The sequence below is a fragment of the Cavia porcellus genome, unplaced genomic scaffold (assembly GCF_034190915.1).
Source record: "Cavia porcellus strain 051 isolate PalLab524CR breed Dunkin Hartley unplaced genomic scaffold, mCavPor4.1 scaffold_16, whole genome shotgun sequence".
In the NCBI taxonomy this organism is placed as follows: Eukaryota; Metazoa; Chordata; class Mammalia; order Rodentia; family Caviidae; genus Cavia; species Cavia porcellus.
Genome location: NW_026947499.1, coordinates 7055186 through 7074744, shown reverse-complemented (window position 1 = coordinate 7074744; position 19559 = coordinate 7055186). Strand labels below are relative to the sequence as shown.

General features: G+C 45.1%; 1 protein-coding gene across 8 annotated transcripts in view; it reads right to left on the bottom strand.

Moving 5' to 3' along the window:
* The window catches only part of Mphosph9 (M-phase phosphoprotein 9), a 59328-nt gene extending 39880 nt beyond the window's left edge, over nt 1–19448 (bottom strand). For 4 of the 8 annotated variants that reach the window (XM_063225530.1, XM_063225531.1, XM_013144750.3 and 1 more), the window contains exons 1-8: nt 19302–19396; nt 17139–17239; nt 14628–14737; nt 10449–10538; nt 9712–10238; nt 7808–7931; nt 1949–2039; nt 203–309 (exon numbers count right to left, since the gene is read on the bottom strand). In XM_063225530.1, the coding sequence (XP_063081600.1) occupies nt 203–309; nt 1949–2039; nt 7808–7931; nt 9712–10238; nt 10449–10538; nt 14628–14737; nt 17139–17205 (1116 nt within the window). In that variant the 5' untranslated portion in view covers nt 17206–17239; nt 19302–19396. Of the gene's footprint in view, nt 1–202; nt 310–1948; nt 2040–7807; nt 7932–9711; nt 10239–10448; nt 10539–14627; nt 14738–17138; nt 17240–19195 lie in introns of all 8 variants that reach the window. The other 4 variants (XM_013144752.3, XM_013144755.3, XM_063225532.1 and 1 more) reach the window with 4 other exon arrangements.
* Between the last annotated feature and the right edge of the window lie 111 nt (nt 19449–19559).

Sequence of the window (19559 nt, the reverse complement as noted above, 5' to 3'; positions counted from 1 at the left end):
ATCAACTAGGCATTTAAAATTCCACTTTAAAGTAATCTTCCTAAAATTACATACTAAAAATAACAGAATTTGGAATTAAGCGTGTATGACCCTAAAGCCCACACCTTTCATACTACATTAGAAGTGGGCAAACGCCAATGAGGGGCAGAGTTCTTGACGACCGTCATAGCACACGTGTGCATGCAGCAGACTTCTAAATTACCTCACTTGGTGACCTTACTGCAGAGGACGACCACACAAGCGATTTCTCCAGTGTCTTGGGCAAAGAGTGATACATGTCCTTCTCTTCCAGCTTCCAGTAAGTCAGCCCTAATGTGCACAAATATGTAGAGTGGAAAGCAGTAAGGAAAGGGAAAGAACAAAATGCTTCTATAGTAACTTATCTCTACCCAAGGAAAGCTAAAAATAGGAAGGAACTGGGTTTTGGCTGTGGTTACAGTGAGGTGAAGTTTTATTGGGGGAAAAAAAAGAGAGAGACCTATAAATGCCTTACCCGAGCTGGGCATGGTGGCACACACCTGTAATGCCAGCCCTTGGAAGGCTGAGGCAGGACTGTGCATTTGTGTCAACCATGGGCAACTTAGCAACACCATCTCCAAACAAAATATGAAAAGGGATGCGGATGTGGCTCAACACAAAGGCCTGGGTTCAATTCCCAGTACCATGAAGAAAAAACTTAATTCTTCAAGTATTTATTAAACATCTACTGTGCCAGGTTGGGAGGCAGGAGTGAGACATGAATTAGTAAATCACACAAAATACACAGCTCAATGGGGCAGCACTGAGGGTGGCCTAGACTGTCTCACAGGCTGTTCAGAGGTAACCATTACAAGGGAAGTGGCCAGAGGAGTGCATGTGAGGGAGTCTCCTGACTGAGGTAACGTCAGGCAGAGGAAGCGGCCACTGCAGAAGCCCTACAGAAGAACAGGCGGCCTTGCAGATGACACAGAGACCGGAAGGAAGGAGCAGAGCATGGGGACAGAGGGAAGGAGGCCCCAGCCTGCTGGGCCAGTAGGTCCACAGGTGCTAGCTGTTAGAAATGCGAGAAATGCGGCACTGCAGAGTTCTGAGCAGCAGTCTCCTGAGCCGCCCTGGCTTTTCAAAGGGTCCCTTTGGGCACCCTGTAGGGGATACACTGAGGGCACAAAGGTGAAGCAGCGAGGCTGCACAGGAGCCTGTAGCAAGCAAGAGATGGCTGGGGGCACCCTACTGGTGGCGGCAGTGGAGGTAGGGAGTGGCAGCTAGATTTTGGAAATTTCTGCAAGGCAAAGTGGATTCACACAGATGAGCTGGGCGTGAGCCGCCGGGGAAGGAGGAAGGAGTTAGGCTAAAACTCCAAGGATACCAGGAGAGCTCACTACCGAGCACAGGGCACATCGAGCTTGTCAGCTCATCTGGAGCGACTGAGAAAGGCTGCAGCCACACACCTGCCCTCTACCTTGGCAGAACTGACCATGCAATCCAGGCAAAAGGCACGGCTCTGGAGGCCGGAGGAACAGCACAGCACGGGGGATGCTTACAGGAACCACCTGCTGTACTGTGTATGCCTGCATCCTCCCTCCAGTGAGATACGCAGACAAAGTGCTAGGGAACATTTGAATTTAAAAAAAACCTCTTTAATAAACAGGGGGGCTGGAGATTTAGCTCAGCGACATAAGTGCCTGCCTGGCGAGTGTGAGGTCATGAGTTCGATCCCCAGTACCCAAAAAAAAAAGGTTTAAGCGGGGAACTGGGGCTCTAGCTCAGTAGCATAAGCTCCTGCCTGGCAAGCACGAGGTCCTGAGTTCAACTCCCAGTATCAAAAATAAAAGTTTAAGCTGAGTGTGGAGTTGCACACCTGTAGTCCAAGCACTCAGCAAGCCAAGGCAGGAGAATCACTGTGAGTCTGAGGCCAGCCTGGACACTGTTTCAACAAACAACATGGATAACAAAAGCTTCAGTTCCATACCTGTTCCGGAATCAGACATCCAAGAACTTGGACTTTCTTCTGGTTTACTAAGGTAAAAAGCATGAGGATGCCCAGCAGCAGCAAAATCAGACTGCAATTCAAGAAAGGAAACAATCGGTGGAGAGCTGAGAATCACGAGGCAGGCACACCCTGCAGAGTGAGCCAGGTGTCATCCTGGGGCAAGGAGTGCCCGGGCTGGGTTTCCTCCGGGTTGCAGAGTGGTGGGGTTAACAGGGAAGGGTACCCTTTTCTTTCTTTTTCAGTGCTGGGGATGGAAGCAAGGATTCGAATATGCTAGGCAAGGGCTCCACCACGGAGCTCCATGCCCAGCCCTATCCATTTTGAGACAGTGGCTCACTGCATTGTTCAGACTGGCCTCATTCTGATCCCCTAACTTCAGGCTCTCAAGTAGCTGGCACTGCACGTGTATGTACCTCTGCAACCAGCTCAAACTTCCTTTGTGTAACTGATAAACAAGGTTTACTTTGGTTCACTTTGGAGCTAGGAGAAAACTGAAGGCAGGTATTACTAACAAGTTCAGAACTAAAATGTATTTATAATCTGTTGTCTACTTCCAAAGAAATTTGAGGCACCTGGAATTCAAATCACTTGGGCCACTTGGCAAGCATGGTGGCACATGCCTATGATCTCAGCACTCAGGAGGCTGAGGCAGGAGGACCACCATGAGTTCCAGGCCAGCCTGGGCTACAAAGTGGTTCAGCCTGAACCATACAGTGAAACCCTGCCTCACAAAAGACGAAAAACAAAATCCTTTGGGCTGGGCATGGTGGCACACACCTAAAACCCCAGCAGTCAGGGAGATGAGGCAGGAGGATTACAAATTTTGAGGTTATACTGAACAATTTAGTAAGACTGTCTTAAATTTAAAAACAATTAAAAAGGGCTGGAGATGTGGCTCAGTTCTAAGTCCCTGGGTTCCCCATTTACACAAAAAAAGTCACTTGGTATAAAAAGTAATGTTTCAAAGCCTTAAAAATTAATTTTTATCATTACAAATAAGTAAATTAAATTAGCTCTGAAAACCACAAATCAGAAATATGAATCTTAAACAGCAGATTACTTCTTATACACACACAACTAGCTGTTAGTCGCAGAAAAGACTAAAAATGCTAGTTATTAATGATTCTGAAAAAATTCTGAGAGACTCTCTCCTCAGGAGGTGTGAAGCTATCACAAGAAATTCATGTTTCCAAACAAATACATGACATGCGTGTTTTCTTCAAAGCTTTTCTTCCTCCGTCACTGAACTTTCTATCCCTGCCAGGCATGGAGTGCATATCTGTAATTCCTGCTACTTGGAGGTGGAGGCAGGAGGATCTCATGTTCGAGGCCAGACAATTTAACCCAGGGCGGCGGGGAAGCTGGGACTGTGGCTCAGAGCCAGAGCACTTGCCTAGCCTGGGCTCAATCCTCGGCATTAAAAGACGAAGGCACAACTCTTTCATCCTGCTAAACGCTCTGAACTGCACCTGCTCACGACCCCCCATGCAGCTCCTGCAGGAGCAGGAGAACTGAGGCAGCAACACTTCCCAGGCAGGGCGGGGTCAATGCCCGACCTCACAAGCTCCTTCTCCTTCCTTTTCAAACTCCTCCCTGTTCAACTATGTGACCACACTTAAAAGACCAGGGAAAGGTGACTGGAGAAAACCACAGCCAGAAGTCCACGTGAAGCATGCCGGCCTCGGTCCCCGGCTCTGAGGAGCCAGGGCAGGCACCCTCAACAGACCTCACAGACCCTGGAGGCTCCTCGGGGGAGACCCAGCACAGGGAAAGGGCAGGAGCTGGGCCCAGCCCAGCACAAGAACTGGGCCAACAGCCACCTGAGCAGCCCTGCAAAACCCTTCACTCTGGGAAATGGAGAAACAAAAATGACTTGGGCTCTGCAACACCCTCTGCTACAAGGATATACTCTTTCAAGATGGACTTCTAAGTGACTCTCACCCACACCACTGTGTGGCCAGACGCGGTGGCACATAACTGTCATCCCAGCACTTGGGAGAGGCTGAGGCAGGAGGATCACTGGGAGTCTGAAGCCAGCCTGGGCTACAAAGTGAGTTCAAGGCCAGCTGCATAGTGAAAACTGTCTCAAAAAAAAAAGGGTCAAGGAAAGAGTAAAGTTCCAACTACAGCTAAGAGATGCAGCTCAGGGTGGTGCTGCTGATCCACCAACAAGCACACCTCCATTCAGTTCCCTCCAAGTTCAGAACTTGTAAAAAGAACTAAGATGTGTCATGCACATGTACCCACTCTACAGGATTTAATCACGTACTCCAAGCATTTTTTTAAAAATGTACATAGAAAGCATGTAAATTTAAAAAAGAAATATCAGAGAAACTTGCAGCTGGCCATAGTGCCACATGCTTGTAACCCAAGCACTCAGGAGGCTGAGGCAGGAGGATCACTCAAGACTGATCGGGGCTACCCAGTGAGTTCAAGTCTAGCCTAAACTACATAGTGAGACCCTGTCTCAAAAAACAACACAAAACAAAAAAATTTGATTTCCATTAATGACTTCAATATTATATGTACCAGACACCTGAAAAAAATTAAAAATTAAAAAAATAAAGGAAATGTTAAAGTTGTCCAGCAGATGACACAAAATAATCCCATATCCACCCTGCTCTGCTGGCCGCCAGAGGTGGGAGATGCTGCCGGAAGGCACAGCTCTTTGGATTCGCCTGGCCATTCATAGACCATGCTGCACACCACAGTCACTAGGGGCCCCAGCAAGGAGTCACAGCGCCTGGGCCTGGCCCTGTGTGAGGGCATTTTAATTCTCTTCAGGTGGCTCTCGTGTCCATCAAGTTTGGGGACACATGGGCCACATCAGTATGGACTGAATCACAATCACCTGCCTGGCTTGGTTCGATCTCTGGCATTGAAACAACTTTTTATCCTGTTAAAGGAGACGAGAAAACCACCAAACCCCACCAAGTACACAACCACAGCCCCAAAGTGGGAAAGCCTTGAAGACGGCTCAATGAGGGGGCCCATGTTGAGCATGTGCCAGCAGGCATAGCAGTCATGTACACACACACATACACACACACACACACACACACACACACACACACACACACACACGATGGCCTCAGTCTCCACCTCAAAACCAGAAGGAAGCAATGTGCTGGAGCACCCTCCCTTTACGGCAGCCTGTCCCAGTGACAACAGCAAGCTTCATCCCGCTCTGCAGGCGTTTCCCGCTGCACACCACGCACGCTGCCCATGCTTGCTGGCACACGAGCTCTGGGGACCAGGACCTGCTCAGTGCCACAGGGCTTCTCTGGGCTCCACAGGCCCCAGCACCCAGGGCCCTTCCAGGACAGAGCCACCCCGGAACACCACCAGGCTTTCGAAGCAGTAAAGCTCTTGTGGTTCAGGGGGCTTCACCCACTTTCATCCCCTTCCTCAAAACTGATCAGGAGAGAAGCAGGAAAGGGTGACTGAGAGAGAGACAGGAGGAGGGGCCCCGAAGCGGGCAGCTGCTGGGGGTCTCTGTCCTAGGGTACTTTACAGAGCAGAATCACACCTTGGGGAGCTTCGGGTCAAACGATAGCTGCCTACAGGACTCCACATCACTTAGCTTCAACCAGTCCAATAGGGAACCGCGGCATACAGTAAGGGCACGTGACACGACCCGAATTTATCTGTATCTTCAAACACAAAAAGAAGCCAGGCATTCCCAGAAAGGGCTGGGCAAAGGTCAGGTTGTACTGGTCGCCCACCTACGTGTCTGACACCCACCTGGGCCCACTGGAGCAGGCGGTGCTACCTACAGTGTAACCTCAAGCTGCTGTCCATCTCTAGGGAGGCTGGAACCCTGGCCCTCTCGTCCACCTGCGGCCTGTGGCTCTGTGTATTCGCCTCCAGTGGCAGTTCTGGTGCCTCGTCTTCTGTGCCAACTTCCTCTCTGGCCACTGCTAACTTCCGTCTAACTTAGCTGTCCCCTCAGGGTGATGGAAGACTACGCTGAGGACGAGGAGGTCACAGGCAGTTTCCAAAGGCATTGGGTTGGCGGGGGCACCTGCTTCTGCATTCTCAGTGTACCACCCCTAGCAGGCCGAGGCCAGGCCGAGGCCGGGCAGCGCCCAGAGCGCTCTCATACAGCCTTCTGCAGCTGCCCACAATGCATCACGCCGGCCAGTGGCGGCGTCAGACAACCCGTGGCATCACTGGGAGACCCTTGTGGGGCTGCAGCGAGCTCCATGGGGCCCATCCCAGACACTTCCGCTCTAGAAGGCTGCACCCCTGCAGCGCTCCCCAGTCAGGACTGAGGGGAGCCCTTCCCCTCCCCAGGACTGAACACAAAGGCTGCCACCGCACACGCAGAAACCTTCATCATGTCCTCCATAAGCAGTGTCCACACCTCCAACAGTCAGTCCACCTGCTGCTCCCTCTCTGCTGCCCTGGAAGTGCTAACGGAGCCTCTTTCCACCTGTTCTGCTCCTGTCTGGACAGACTGGGCAGAGCCAGTGCGCTGGGCGGCAGCCAGGGTGTTCACACTGAAGGCCACTAAACACAAGGACAGGGAGAGGAGCGAAGAGCGAAGAGCGGGAGCAGTGATCTCAGATCACTGGAGAAGATCTGGGTCTGCTGCTGCGGGCTCTGGCTGCCACCAGGAGCTGACGGCCACCAGCGTCCCCGCTCGGGGCTGCTAACACTGCCTATCAGGAACGTCTGCCCCACTGAGCAAAGAACTGTAAGCTACTGGGTCCGTGGCACTCTAAGTCAGGCCAGTGACCCTGGCCTCCCAACACACTGAAACCAAGCAGCTGCAGCCTTCAATGAAGAAGCTTCCAGGTGAGGACAACCTGCTCGGGACTCCTTCTGTCCCTCGGACAGAAGCTCGCTTTCTCTCAATAAATACATTCTGCTCTTAAATATGTGGGGAGTTTCATTCCCCTGTATCATTTGGAGGTCTAGGTAAAAGTTTGCTTTTGTTTCATAGACTCTGAATTGGGACTCATTTAGGTAACAAAATTTATGCTTTTAAATTTTGTTTTGTGTTTCCCCACTGTTTTCTATTTATCCATTTCATGATGTCTTTATCAGAAAAGTAAAAACGTAGAAGAAGCTGGAGTTTGAATTGGGGAAACTCATGGAGCTTCACGGAGAAGGCGGTAGCCCTGCAAAAGCTACTGGGGATGGGCCTGGAGCTAAGGGTGAGCGAGCTGATGATATGAACCACCAGTCCAAGAGTCTGCTTAAAATCTAGAATTTTAATAGTGATAAATAAAATCCTATTTGTGACAGCTTCAAAAAAGAAACAAAGACAAGAAACTTCCAGGTGAGCAAAGGGGTCCCATAGAAGGGAAGCATTTAATTCATCACAATTTGGATTATAAATTCAGAATTGTCTAAATTTCAACTTTCTATAAAGGTATCTTAATGTGCTCTGAACTTACAGTGCTACTTCTTACAACTTAATAGACTGTCTAAAGGGTTTTTGTTTTTCTGCTAGTTCGTTTCTGTGTTACCATGGATCAAACCCCAGGCCTCTACACAAGCAAGGCAGGTGCTGTAACACCAGCTCCTCTCCCAACCCCGAAGGTTTTTTTCAAAACAATTCAATGAATTGCTCTCTGGCTAACCATTAACATTTAGAGTACAAAGAGAAATAGGACCTTCAGGAGTGATTCCTTTTGTAGTGTGTATAACATTAGGTCTAATTTCCAGTCTACTAAGGAAGCAATATTCATAGTCCCCTTTGAGAGCCAAAAGAAAGGCCTGTCAATGAAGGAACTAACAATGCAAAAAAGTTTTGTCAATGAGTGCATAGTAAACAAACCCTACAGACCTCAGCAGCTAAAGCAAGCAAAAGAATGGCTTATCACCTACTTTCTCCGCAGGGGGTTTTCTGTTCTGCTCCTCAGCTGCCTTAGCCCGGGGACATCCATCTTCTGCATGTACTCTCTGTGACTGGTTCTGCTTCAGTTTTTGTGCCCAAGTTGTCACGGACTTACTGTTGAAGAAGAGATAACCACAGACTTGACTTTTTTTTTGGTACCAGGAATTGAACTCACAACCTTGTGCTTGCGAGGCAGATGCTTATGCCACTGAGCTAAATCCCCAGCCCAACCACAGACTTTTCTGAAGTGCTGTCCTTCACAGGCAAAGGTACCACAGGAGCCACTACTCGGGTGGGAAATGCCCAAGTTCTTTATAGTAGTGTCCGATAGTGGATTTTTTTTTTCTTTTTTCCGGTACCAGGGATCAAACTCACAACCTCCTGCTTGCAAGGCAGGTGCTTATGCCGCTGAGCTAAATCCCCAGCCCCCATGGGTTTTTTTTTAACCCACCTAAATTTTTTTTCAAAATCTTATTACCAAAACCAAAGTAAACAAAAAGACAAACAGTGATCAACAATGTGTACAGTCTGAATGAGTGTGGTGGCACATGCCTGTAATCCTAGCTAGTTGGGAGGCTAAGACAAGGATCTAAAGTTCTAGACCAAGCTGGTCAATTTAGTAAGCAGCTATGGCAAAAAACAAACAAACTAACAAAGTACATGCCTAGGGCTGTAGCCCAGGGGTTAAGCATTTGTCTAGTATATGGGGGTCACTTCTTGGCCTTTGGCTAAGATTAAGAGTAGCATATGTGAGACTCCAAATTTAATCGCCACATCCCCAAAAGTCCCCCAAAATATTTAATAGACATATTCTGTAGCCACAGAATAGAACAAAACCACCTCCCAGATTCCCTTCAAGTACTACACAAATCTGTGCTATGAAAGCACATTTATTGGAAGGAACTACAAAAGTGTAAGTGATTTATGTTGCAACAGCTAAATACTTTACTGCAGATGACACCTTTTAGAGATATAAAACTAAAAGTTTAGGGTAAAATACAAAAGTTTACAATATTATTTTGCAAACATTCAGCCATACGTTACCTTTACTAAAAAAAAAAGCCCTGACTGAGCCAAATGTGGTGGTGTACGCCTGTAATCTCAGCACTCTGGGAGGCTGAGGCAGGAGGATCACTGGGAGTTCCAGACCAGTCTGGGCTACAAAATGAGTTCAAGGTTAGCCTGAACTGGCTAGTGAGACCCTGTTCTCAAAAGACCCCCAAAATTAGGGGCTGGGGATTTAGTTCAGCGGCATATGTGCCTGCCTTCCAAGCAGGCAGTCGTGAGTTCAATCCCTGGTACCGATTAAAAAAAAAAAAAAAAAAAAAAAAGACCCCCAAAATAAAAAAATTTAAAAATCCCTCAGTCAATTAAAATGTCATTAAGTTTATAAAAATTGTTTACACATAAAAGACAAGATTAAGTATGGTTGTCTACAATTTTTGGTACCAAATCACATAAACACACGTGATGAAATTTCACTATTAATACAGCCCTAACTGCACTCTGTTCTTCACCAAGGGATTAGAAAATATAAAAGGTATTTTCCTGGCAAGATCTTCCACCTTCACAGTTTAACAGTTTATAACTGCAATTGGTAAGAAAGTCAGGTGTGGGCTGGGGATTTAGCTCAAAGGCATAAGCGCCTACCTGGCAAGCATGAGGTCGTGAGTTCAATCCCCAGTACAAAAAAAAAAAAGAAAGTCAGGTGTCACCCATATAGAACATGCTTTCTTTTAATTTTCCACATACAACAAATAGAAGGCTTTGATATTAATGATAAAAGTGATACATGTTTTAATGCATCTCGTCCACTTGTAGCTCAAGTTCACTAGATTCCAAATATAATAAACTGGTAAGATTCCTGCTCAGATGATGGACAAAGTCTACTTACCTATTTGTTTTTCCACCGTATACTTCAGAAATCTTATTTTCACTAAGAAAATTATGCTCCAGCTCACCAGGAAAAGCGTTAGCATCATCCTCTGAAGAGGTGCGAAGCTCTTCAGGAGCCGGGGCCCAGACACTGCTGTGCCCCGGGCTCTCCCCAGGGGAGCCCGCCTGGGCCCCAGGCCCTGCACCCTGCCTCCTGGCCAGGCCTGCGTGGTGCTCCCTGCACGCTGCCCGGTCTCTAGGCCTGTGGGGGCTCAGCTCTGCGACACAGAAGGTACCGTAACCGCTGCTCACGGAACTGCCATCCACACTGCAGGCCGGCTGTGGTGCGGCCCCTCCACGCTGCATCTCGGCTTCCTTAGACTCAGGGTAACCAGTGACACATTCATTTCTTTCACTGTTTTCAGAAAAAAAACCCATTGGACTTTCTGAAAATATGTGTTTGCTGGAAGCACCAGTATCACAGAAAGTCCACGAAGAATTACTGATTTGTAATTTGATTAACTTTCTTATCTCCTCCTGTACACGCTGCGAATAAAAAGTTACAGATTTGGGTGAGAAAGTTTGTTACCACACCACATTTTTATACATATCACGAAAATACCCTGTTTCAAAACACGTTACCATTGTCAGTACCATGCCTTCTCCTTAGGTTACAAAATTGATAAATGAATTGTGTTTTTATTTTTTACAAATCTTACAAATTATTTTTTTAAAAATCAGTAAATGACAACTTACTTGAATCTGGTTGTGGAACTGTTCCTGCTGGGCAGTTATCTGTTCCTGGCATTGTTTTTCCACCAAATTGAACAACTGTAACCACCTGGTCTATTAAATTACAAAATATCTTAGTTAAAAAAAAACTTTCCTAGAAAAGTTTCTGCTGTGATAAATGCCCTTTTCTAAGAGTATCTATAATATAAAATTTATAAGCCAAATTTATTTTTAAAATATATTAGATAAACACACAAGGAAAGATGCCTTTTTCTTATATAGTCTACAGTCTGGGGAATCAGAAGGTCCAGGTGAATCTTACATTTCCTTTTATGTTGTTTGTTTTTGTTTTTGAGGCAGGGTCTCACTATGTAGTGCAGGCTGGCCTTGAATTCACAGAGATCCTCCTGCCTCTGCCTCTCCAGTGCTGGAATCACAAGGTCTGTAGAATCGCAGGTCTGTGCTATCGCACCCTGCGAGTCTTGTATGTCAAATGGCATCTTGATTTGATGCCATCTGCCATCATTCCTCATTAGTCAAAAATTGGCAGTTGCACTTTCTATGTCTTAAATTCCTTGTTCTCTCTTCACACTAAAATGGTTTATACTATCTGCATTTTACATAGTTTAAGGAATTGGGCATGTCGTTAAAGTTTTTTTTTCCCCTCTGTACAGCTTCTAATGCAAACAGCTTGAATGGGAACATGACTCCCAGATCTCCACCGACAACCTGTGAGGTCCTAAAAAATAAATGTCATCTCTTTGCATCTCAGTTGCCTAATTTACAAACTGCGACTGTACCTTGTCCTAAGTGTCCCGCCGCGTCACCCCTTAACCTTCACTGCAGTGCTGGTAAACAGTGACCTCAATGAAGAAAACACTGAATTTTGGAAACTATGAAGTCATGATCATCACAAAGTGGGGGCACCTCACATTTATAATGGGTATGTTCCAGTGACACAAATCACGTACCACAGCACAGTCTCCCACAGTAAGGAGCTGTCTTGTGTCCATTTTAGATTATAAAAATAATATATTTTGCAGTTTTCAATTATCCAAAACAAACTTAGGCATGTTTCAGAATTTCATCAGGTATTTCAGAAAAATCCTATCCCTAATGAAGGAGGCACTCACAATACCTACATCAAGATAGGGCTGGGCCCACGGATGGTGGTGCACGGCTGTGATCCCAGCACTCAGGAGGCTGAGGCAGGAGGATTGCTGCAAATTCAAGTCTGAACTTCACATTGAAATCCTATCTCAAAAAAGAAAAAATGGATGTGGCTGGGGCTAGGGAGGTGCCTCAGTGTTACAAGTGTAGGTGCAAGGTCCTGTTTTAATACCCACATCACAAAAACAAACAAAGCCTCGATGGCAGCCTTGATCTCTGGAAGCAGCTGCTATACTCATGGTGAGTCAACACACTGCAGAGGCAAACACCAGCCTTCTTACTTCTAATGAAGCTGGGGCTGTGCAGTTATCTTCTTTTTTTTATGTCAGGGATTGAATTCTTCCATTGTGCATGTTAGGCAAACATTGTACCATCATATTGTTTTATTTTCATTTTTTGGGGGGGGTCTTTTTCATTTTTATCAGTACCAGGGATCGAACTCACGACCGCCTGCTTGCAAGGCAGGCACTTATGCCATTGAGCTAAGCCTCCAGCCTCTATTTTTGTTTTTTTGAGACCGGGTCTCGCTATGCAGTTCATGCTAGCCTTGAACTCACTATGTAGCCCAGGCTGGCCTCGAATTCCCAGTGATCCTCCTGCCTCAGCCTACCAGAGTGCTGGGATTACAGGGGTGCACCACCACGCCCAGCTCTATATTGCTTTTTGTGAAATGAGTACTGATAGGTCATATTACCTATGGTTTTTACTTAGAGATAATATAAATTGTGATTGGGGCTGGGGATTTAGCTCAGCGGCATAAGCGCCTGCCTTGCAAGTGTGTGGTTCTGAGTTCGATCTCCGGTACCGATAAAAAAGAAAAAGACCAAAAAAAAAAAAAAAAAAAAAAAAAAAATATATATATATATATATATATATATATATATATAAATTGTTATTATTTTTTAAAATGTTGGGGGCTGGGATTATAGTTCAGCAGCATAGGTGCCTGCCTGGCAAGCACAAGGTCCTAGGTTCAATTGTTAGTATCAAAAAACAACAAAGAAAAAGAAAAAGAGAAAAAGTTATAAAAAGAGCAGCTAGATCTAATAAGATTGGGTGCTACTGACATAGCATACCTAGTATACTACCTGCCAAAGAGACAATAAACTTTATAAATATTTATTATTACTATATAACTAAACTTGTTCTATTACTACTATATACATAACAGTGCTAAATTGTTAAAATACTAAAATAACTACTTATTAATGGTGTACTTTAAAACTTTTCTATCAGGATAAAATGTAAACAAAGATTTATAAATAAGGAGGGAAGAGGGGTTGAAGCAGGGAGGGGAATAGGATAAAAAAGAGGAATCAAAATATATGATGTGGGGTTGGGGATTTAGCTCAGCAGCATAAGCACCTGCCTTGCAAGCAGGCGGTCGTGAGTTCAATCCCCAGTACCGATAAAAATGAAAAAGACAAAAAAAAAAAAAAAAAAAAAAAAAATATATATATATGTATCATGTAGGGCTGGGGCTATAGCTCAGCAACACAGTGCCGGCCTGGCAAGCACGAGGTCATGAGTTCGATTCCCAGTACCAAAAAAAGTATGCAGGCATAGTTATTTTTAGAACTATAATCATTATGATATATGAATATAAGTAGCTATTACATTTGGGGTAGATGTTACTGAATTCCTCAGCCATGTAATCTTTCACTTCACTTTTTCTATATTCAGAAAAATAACAGTTCTAAAAGTACAATTAACATTTAAAACAAGCCAGGCATGTTGGCACACAACTATAATCACAGCATTTGGGAGGCTGAGGCAGGAGGATAGTTGTGAGTCTGAAGCCAGCCTGGACTTCGAAGTTGAGCTCAAGGCCAGCTTAAACTGCATAGTGAAACACCCTGTCTCAAAATGACAAAAAATAAATAAGTAAAACAAAATTTACTTTTAAGAATTTAATACTATATATTTCTATAAAAAATTACTTTTTTTGGTACCAGGGATCAAACATGACCTTGTACTTCCAGACAGGCATGCTTATACCACAGAGCTAAATCCCCAGCCCAAAGAATTACCAACTGTAGCTTATCTTGAAAAACAGTGAGAGTCCACCTTGAGTACTAATCTATAAATTGAAATTTTTAAATATTCTTTTAACTATTAATTTTTTAACAGTGCTGGGGATCAAGCTTTGGGCCTCCATAAACTAGACAAGTGTCCCCTGGCAACTCCCGTGCCTTTTTTTTTTTTTTGTCTTTTTCTTTTTTATTGGTACCGGGAATCAACCTCAGGACTGCCTGCTTGCGAGGTAGGCGCTTATGCCGCTGAGCTAAATCCCCAGCCCCTTCCCGTGCCCTTTTTATATCATCCATGTGCCGAAGAATCAGTGACCTGAAAACCGAACACCATATATCACAGCTAAGTGGGATAAAGTACTAAATAGAAGTCTAAATTTAGAATTAAAACATCCAAAATATTTCAAAGTAGATTTAGGTTTTTTAAATTGGGGTTAATTCCACGAGTAATTTTTCTACTTTTGTTCAACATTGTTTGTTCCCCAATTAACATGTTTGACTAGTTGTGCAATAAGTATCATGTTCTTCTAGACATAAATTTCTAATAATATGGAATTCAGTGCAGTTTCATTTAAATATGATTATTTTTAAAACTCCAAAATAAACTGGGTATAGCAGTGCATATCTGTAATCCCAGTACTCAGGAGGGTAGAGGATCGCTGCAAATTTGAGATCAGCCTGGGTTATAAAGTGAGCTCGGGCTGGGGATTTAGCTCAGGTGGCATAAGCGCCTGCTTTGCAAGCTCAAGGTTGTGAGTTTGATCATAGCAAGACCCTGTCTCAAGCCAGGCGTGGTAGCTCACGCCTGTAATCCCAGCACTCTTGGGAGGCTGAGGTGGGAGGATCATTGCGAGTTCAAAATCAGCCTGGGCTACAAAGTGAGCTCAAGGCCAGCCTCAACTGCATAGAGAGACCCCATATCAAAAAAGACCCTGTCTCAAAAAGATAAAAAAATCAAAAATAAGATAAAATAAAATCCCCAAAATAAAACAAGACAAGATACCTCACAGTTTTTCCAGAGCTCTGAATCAGTCTTCCCGCCGTTCTGTAGCTCTTGCATGAAAGAAGCTAAGACTTTCACTGTCCCCTGGGTGGCAGGCAGCCTGGTCTTCCCTGAGAAAGAGGACATCCCATTTGTACTAAGATGAGAACTGCTTCTATGGAAACACAAATCCTTCAGACTGTTTCTTCATTCTACCTGAGTGGTGAATAACTCAGCGGTTCATGATTTAACAGAGCAACATAAAACCACTGACATTTAATCCTTCTAATTGGTACCTCGTTTGTGGAAATCAGATCACAAGTGTGTCCACAAAAGGAAAACAGCAATAAAATGACAGACAGTACTTTCTTTGTTTAAGAGCCCAAAGAAAGACCTTTTCCAGGAACACCGGGGAGCTGGGAGGAAACAGGATGTGTTAACATCTTGAGAAAAGTTCCCAGCTGGTCTGTTCTCAATCACCCCAGAGGATGGAGGTCAGCACTGGCCACTCGGCACAGCCCCGCACTGTGCATCGGGGTCCAGTGTTGTCCCAGGATCCCCTCGCTTGGGGCGATAAGCTGATGCTTGTCCCCAAGCTGGCGCTGAGTGAAAACCGCCAAGCACCTAACAGCAAGGCCCTCCGCAGGCTGCTCTGGAGTGAAACACCACGGCCTTCGCGGGAAAGCCTGCCCTTCCCAAGGCGGGCACATCACGCATGCTTTACCAACACACAAAGCACAGCCCGGAGCCCCAAAACCCACTCAAATATTATTTCCCCTATGTATTCACTTATACCCTGCTTTTCTTTTTTCATATGTAACTGGATGAAGAGGACACGATCAATGAAGACCAGAGAGAGTACTAAAATTCAAGGGTAAGAAGAAGAACCTAGGGTACCTGTCCAAAAGGGGTTACACAGTCCTGACAACATAGTTTCAGTCTGGTGAACCGACCTGCCTTGGCGGGGAAGAGGGAGACAAGGATGACAGCGTAATTTCCACAAGAAAGCACAGTTAGGTTCCTCTAGGCAAATCACACACTCTATTTTTCAAGAAATTTCTTCTAGAAGTGGACCTCAGAGAGGCCGGTAAGTGACAAGGAAACAAAACGCATGGCCCGTCTTGCAAACCCACACAGATTAGGCAGCATCTCTTTCCCGGCACCTCTTACTCCTTCTAAAGTTACCTCTCATGAGCTGCCTAATTCATGCTTTCTTATTCACGAGGTGGGAGAATCCAAAGTTAAAACCAAGTGAGTTATTTAGTAAGACTCTGTCTCAAAAAAAGAAAGAAAAAAGAAAATCCACAGTACTTGGGAGGCTGGGCAGGAGAATCTCTGTGAGTTGATGCGGACAGCGTAGGCTATAGCAAGATTCTGTCTCAAAACAAAACACCAACAGAGGCTGAGCTCAGTGGTAGACAGAGCACTTGCCTAGCAGGCTTTGGCCCTAGGTTCAATTCCCAGGAACCAAAAAAATAAAGCATTTTATTAACTATCATGCTAACTCAAGACTCTGCAGAGTCTGTTTTTACTTAGGTTTTTTTTTTTTTTTTTTTTTTTTTTTGTCTGTTTGTTTTTTTGTCTTTTTCGTTTTTATCAGTACCAGGGATCGAACTCACAACTGCCTGCTTGCAAGGCAGGTGCTTATGCTGCTGAGCTAAATCCCCAGCCCCTTTACTTAGTTTTTTATAGTTCGACTTAATTGCTACTTTTCAGCTTGGTGAGGTATTTTCACAATATAAAACATTATTTGGGGACAGGGATATAACTCACTGGCACAGTGATTGCTTGGCAAGCACAAGGTCCTGAGTTTGATTCCTGGTACCAAAAAAACCCAAACAAACAAACAAAACATTATTTGTATCACTAATTTAGAATGTAGAAATGATATTTAAGCAACTACTGTTTAAAGATGTTTGTAATTTGCCAAAAGGGAAAAAAGTATACAGAAAAATACAACCACCAAAATAAGTTCTTTTTTTTTTAATAAGTTCTTTTTTTACGATGTTCTCACCCAAAAGTACATCTTTCTAGCAGAAATGAAAAACAACACAAGATGAAAACTGTGTCCAACACTCCCTGAACAGTTGTTGATCATAGCTCTGTCTTGTTTTTTTTTGTTTTTTTTTTTTTTAACAAACACAAATCAGCAATGATGGTACTAGTTGGATAAAGTGGTAAACTATCAAGCAATATTATTTTTGTTTGAGGCCACATTTAAAAACATCTTTGTTGTTACATTTAAAAGTAGCTATCCCTGGGCCAATGGATTTAGCTCAGCCGCATAAGTGCCTGCCTTGTAAGCTCACAGTTGTGAGTTCGATCCCCTGTACCAACAAAATAAAATAAATAAAAGTAGCTATCCCATTCTTACCTATTAGCATCTAAGCTCAGTCCATGAGAATGGGGAGAATTTTTGATATCAGATTCTACATAAGATGAAGTTTTTTATAAGGTTCTCACCAAGTCAGAATTTTCCAAAGTGTACAGAAATTGTTACACTCTCTTATTTGAAAATAGAGGTCTGCTTACTGTTTGAGGACGAATCCGAGTCATCTTCAGACACTTCATTGTTAGCAGCATTTTCAGTAGCTAACATTCAAAACTCTAAAATATCCTAAACTTCCAAGAGTCTGAAAATGAACGAGGAAAAAAAAATACTACTATAAAAAGTCACTAACTTAGCAACTTTTCAAACTTAGAAAACTTTCACTTCTTTCATATAAAGCGCAAGTTTTGTTTGTTTTTCGCTTTTGTTATTGTTTTGTTGTTTTTTGAGACAAGGGCTTGCTATGTACTTTAGGCTGGCGTTAAACTCATTATGGAGCCCACACTGGTCCTGAATTCACAGTGATTCTCTTACCTCAGCCTCCCAAGTGCTGGGATTACGCGTGCGGGCAACCACACCCATCCAGCAACCTTATTTATAACAGCCAAAATGAAGAAACCCAAATGCCATCAATAGATGAATGGACACATCCATTTAATGGGTTATTCAGTTTTAAGAAGAAATGAGAACAGGAACAGTGTGCACACCTGCAGTCCCAGCACTCCTGGAGACCAAGGCAGGAGGAGCACATGAGGAGTCCAGCTTTTACTTCACAAGACCTCAAGTCAAAAAATAAAACGTTGGAGAGGTGGCTCAGTATGCAATCCTGGTACTGAAGAAAACATAAAAGAAGGCCCTGACACGTTACAATGTGGGTGAACACTGAAAACAATGTGTTAATTTAAAAGAACCTCCGCATGCATCTTTTAAGTGTTCTTGAGCTAGGGTCTCACCATGTAGCCCAGGGTGGACTCAAATTCACGGTGATCCTCTCGCCTGAGGAGCTGGGATTCGCCTCAGGAGCTGGGTGTAGGCCATGTATCGCCAAGCCTGCTGTGCATGCGTACATTTGTTTAACAACCTATGTGTTAGGCCTACTAAAATTTTACTGAGGCTGGGAATAACAGTACATCTCCTACTCAGAATTTGTGCAAAAAAAAAAAAAAAATCAAGGGAGCGAGAAAAAAAAGAAAGAGAAAAACCTATGTTGTTAAAAAATTAAGTTTCGAGAGTGTTAAGAAGAAAACTATCTGAGGTTCTGGTTCCTTTAGGTTCCCCACTTTTTTTTTTTTAAGATTCCCCACTTTCTACGTCACGGTTTTGTAAAGCACTGCTGTACACAAAAACCATCGCTGTACACCAAAAACCATCAGCTCATCAAGCAAGCACTTCCTGCAGGGACAGATGTGAAAGTCCGGGGCAACCAGACCTATCTGAAAGCCTTTTCCCCGGTGGTACCAAGACAAATGAGGCATTGAAAAAGCCAGGAGCTTCCGCCTCTTCCAAGTGGGCTGCGAGCACCTGACTTCCAATCACCTGGCTCTAACACCAGGGAAAGGCAAGTTCTCCGGGGAGGCGGAGCTGCAACCCCTTCTATTCTTTCTCTGCTGAGGTCACCGGATGCAGCAGAGAAGGAAAACCTCTAGAAATTCAAGGATGCTTCTCCGGATGAGGGGCAGGGAACCATAAACAAAGAAGAAGAGATTTTTTTTTTTTAAAACCCAGTAACAATGCTGAGTTTTAAAAGGAGACAAACGAGATAAGGAATGAATAGAGGATCTTTACATCTTCACATTTTCCAGAAGCAAAATAGGACGCCTCCACCTCCACCCTTCAACCACCGGCAGGAACGGGGACTGAGAAAAGGGGCCGAGCGACCAGCAAGCAGAAAGTTAACGAGGCGCCCTCTCCGCTGGGACGATTTCCAGGGCTGGGACCGGATCGTGACATAGTGGCCCTCATAGCCAAGACCTCGGTCTCCTGGAAGAGACCCGGTCCTAGCGGGGAGGCGATAAAGAACACAGATACAAGGAGGAGAAGCCACCGCTGCGACTACCGCCATCGTGATCCCCAAAGGAAGGCCAGGCAGCCGGTCAAAAATAAACAAACAAACAAAAAAAACCCACCAGCCCCCCGCCCCTCGGGAAGGGCGCCCTGCGATTGGGCCGCGCGGGTGTCACTCAAGGGCACCGAGTCTACAAAAGGCGCTCGCAGCGGGACACAACCCCCACACGACAGTGGGCTCTGGCGGGTTGGTCACCTTTCTGTGGTTCTCAACGCATGCAGGGTTCCATTAAAACGTACTCCCTTAAGTCTCGTCCTCCATCCTGCGGAGGGCAACTCCCCATAGGAGAACAGCCACTTACCTGACCGCCGCTTCCACAGCAGTCAGGGTAAGGAGACTGGCCTCTCGCGACCGTTAAAACTCGAAGGAGCGTGCGCGCGCCCGGCGCTTCATCCGCGATTGGCTGCTTGGAAGGGGGCGGAGACAGCCGAGCGAGCGGCGCTTGCCTCAACCTTCTTCCGGGCCCCGCCCGCTGCTCGCTCTCAAAGCGACGTCTGACGCCAGGTGGGGAGTGAGAAGGGGGCGGGGCTTGTGTCAACTTCTCCCCTCTGATTGGTTT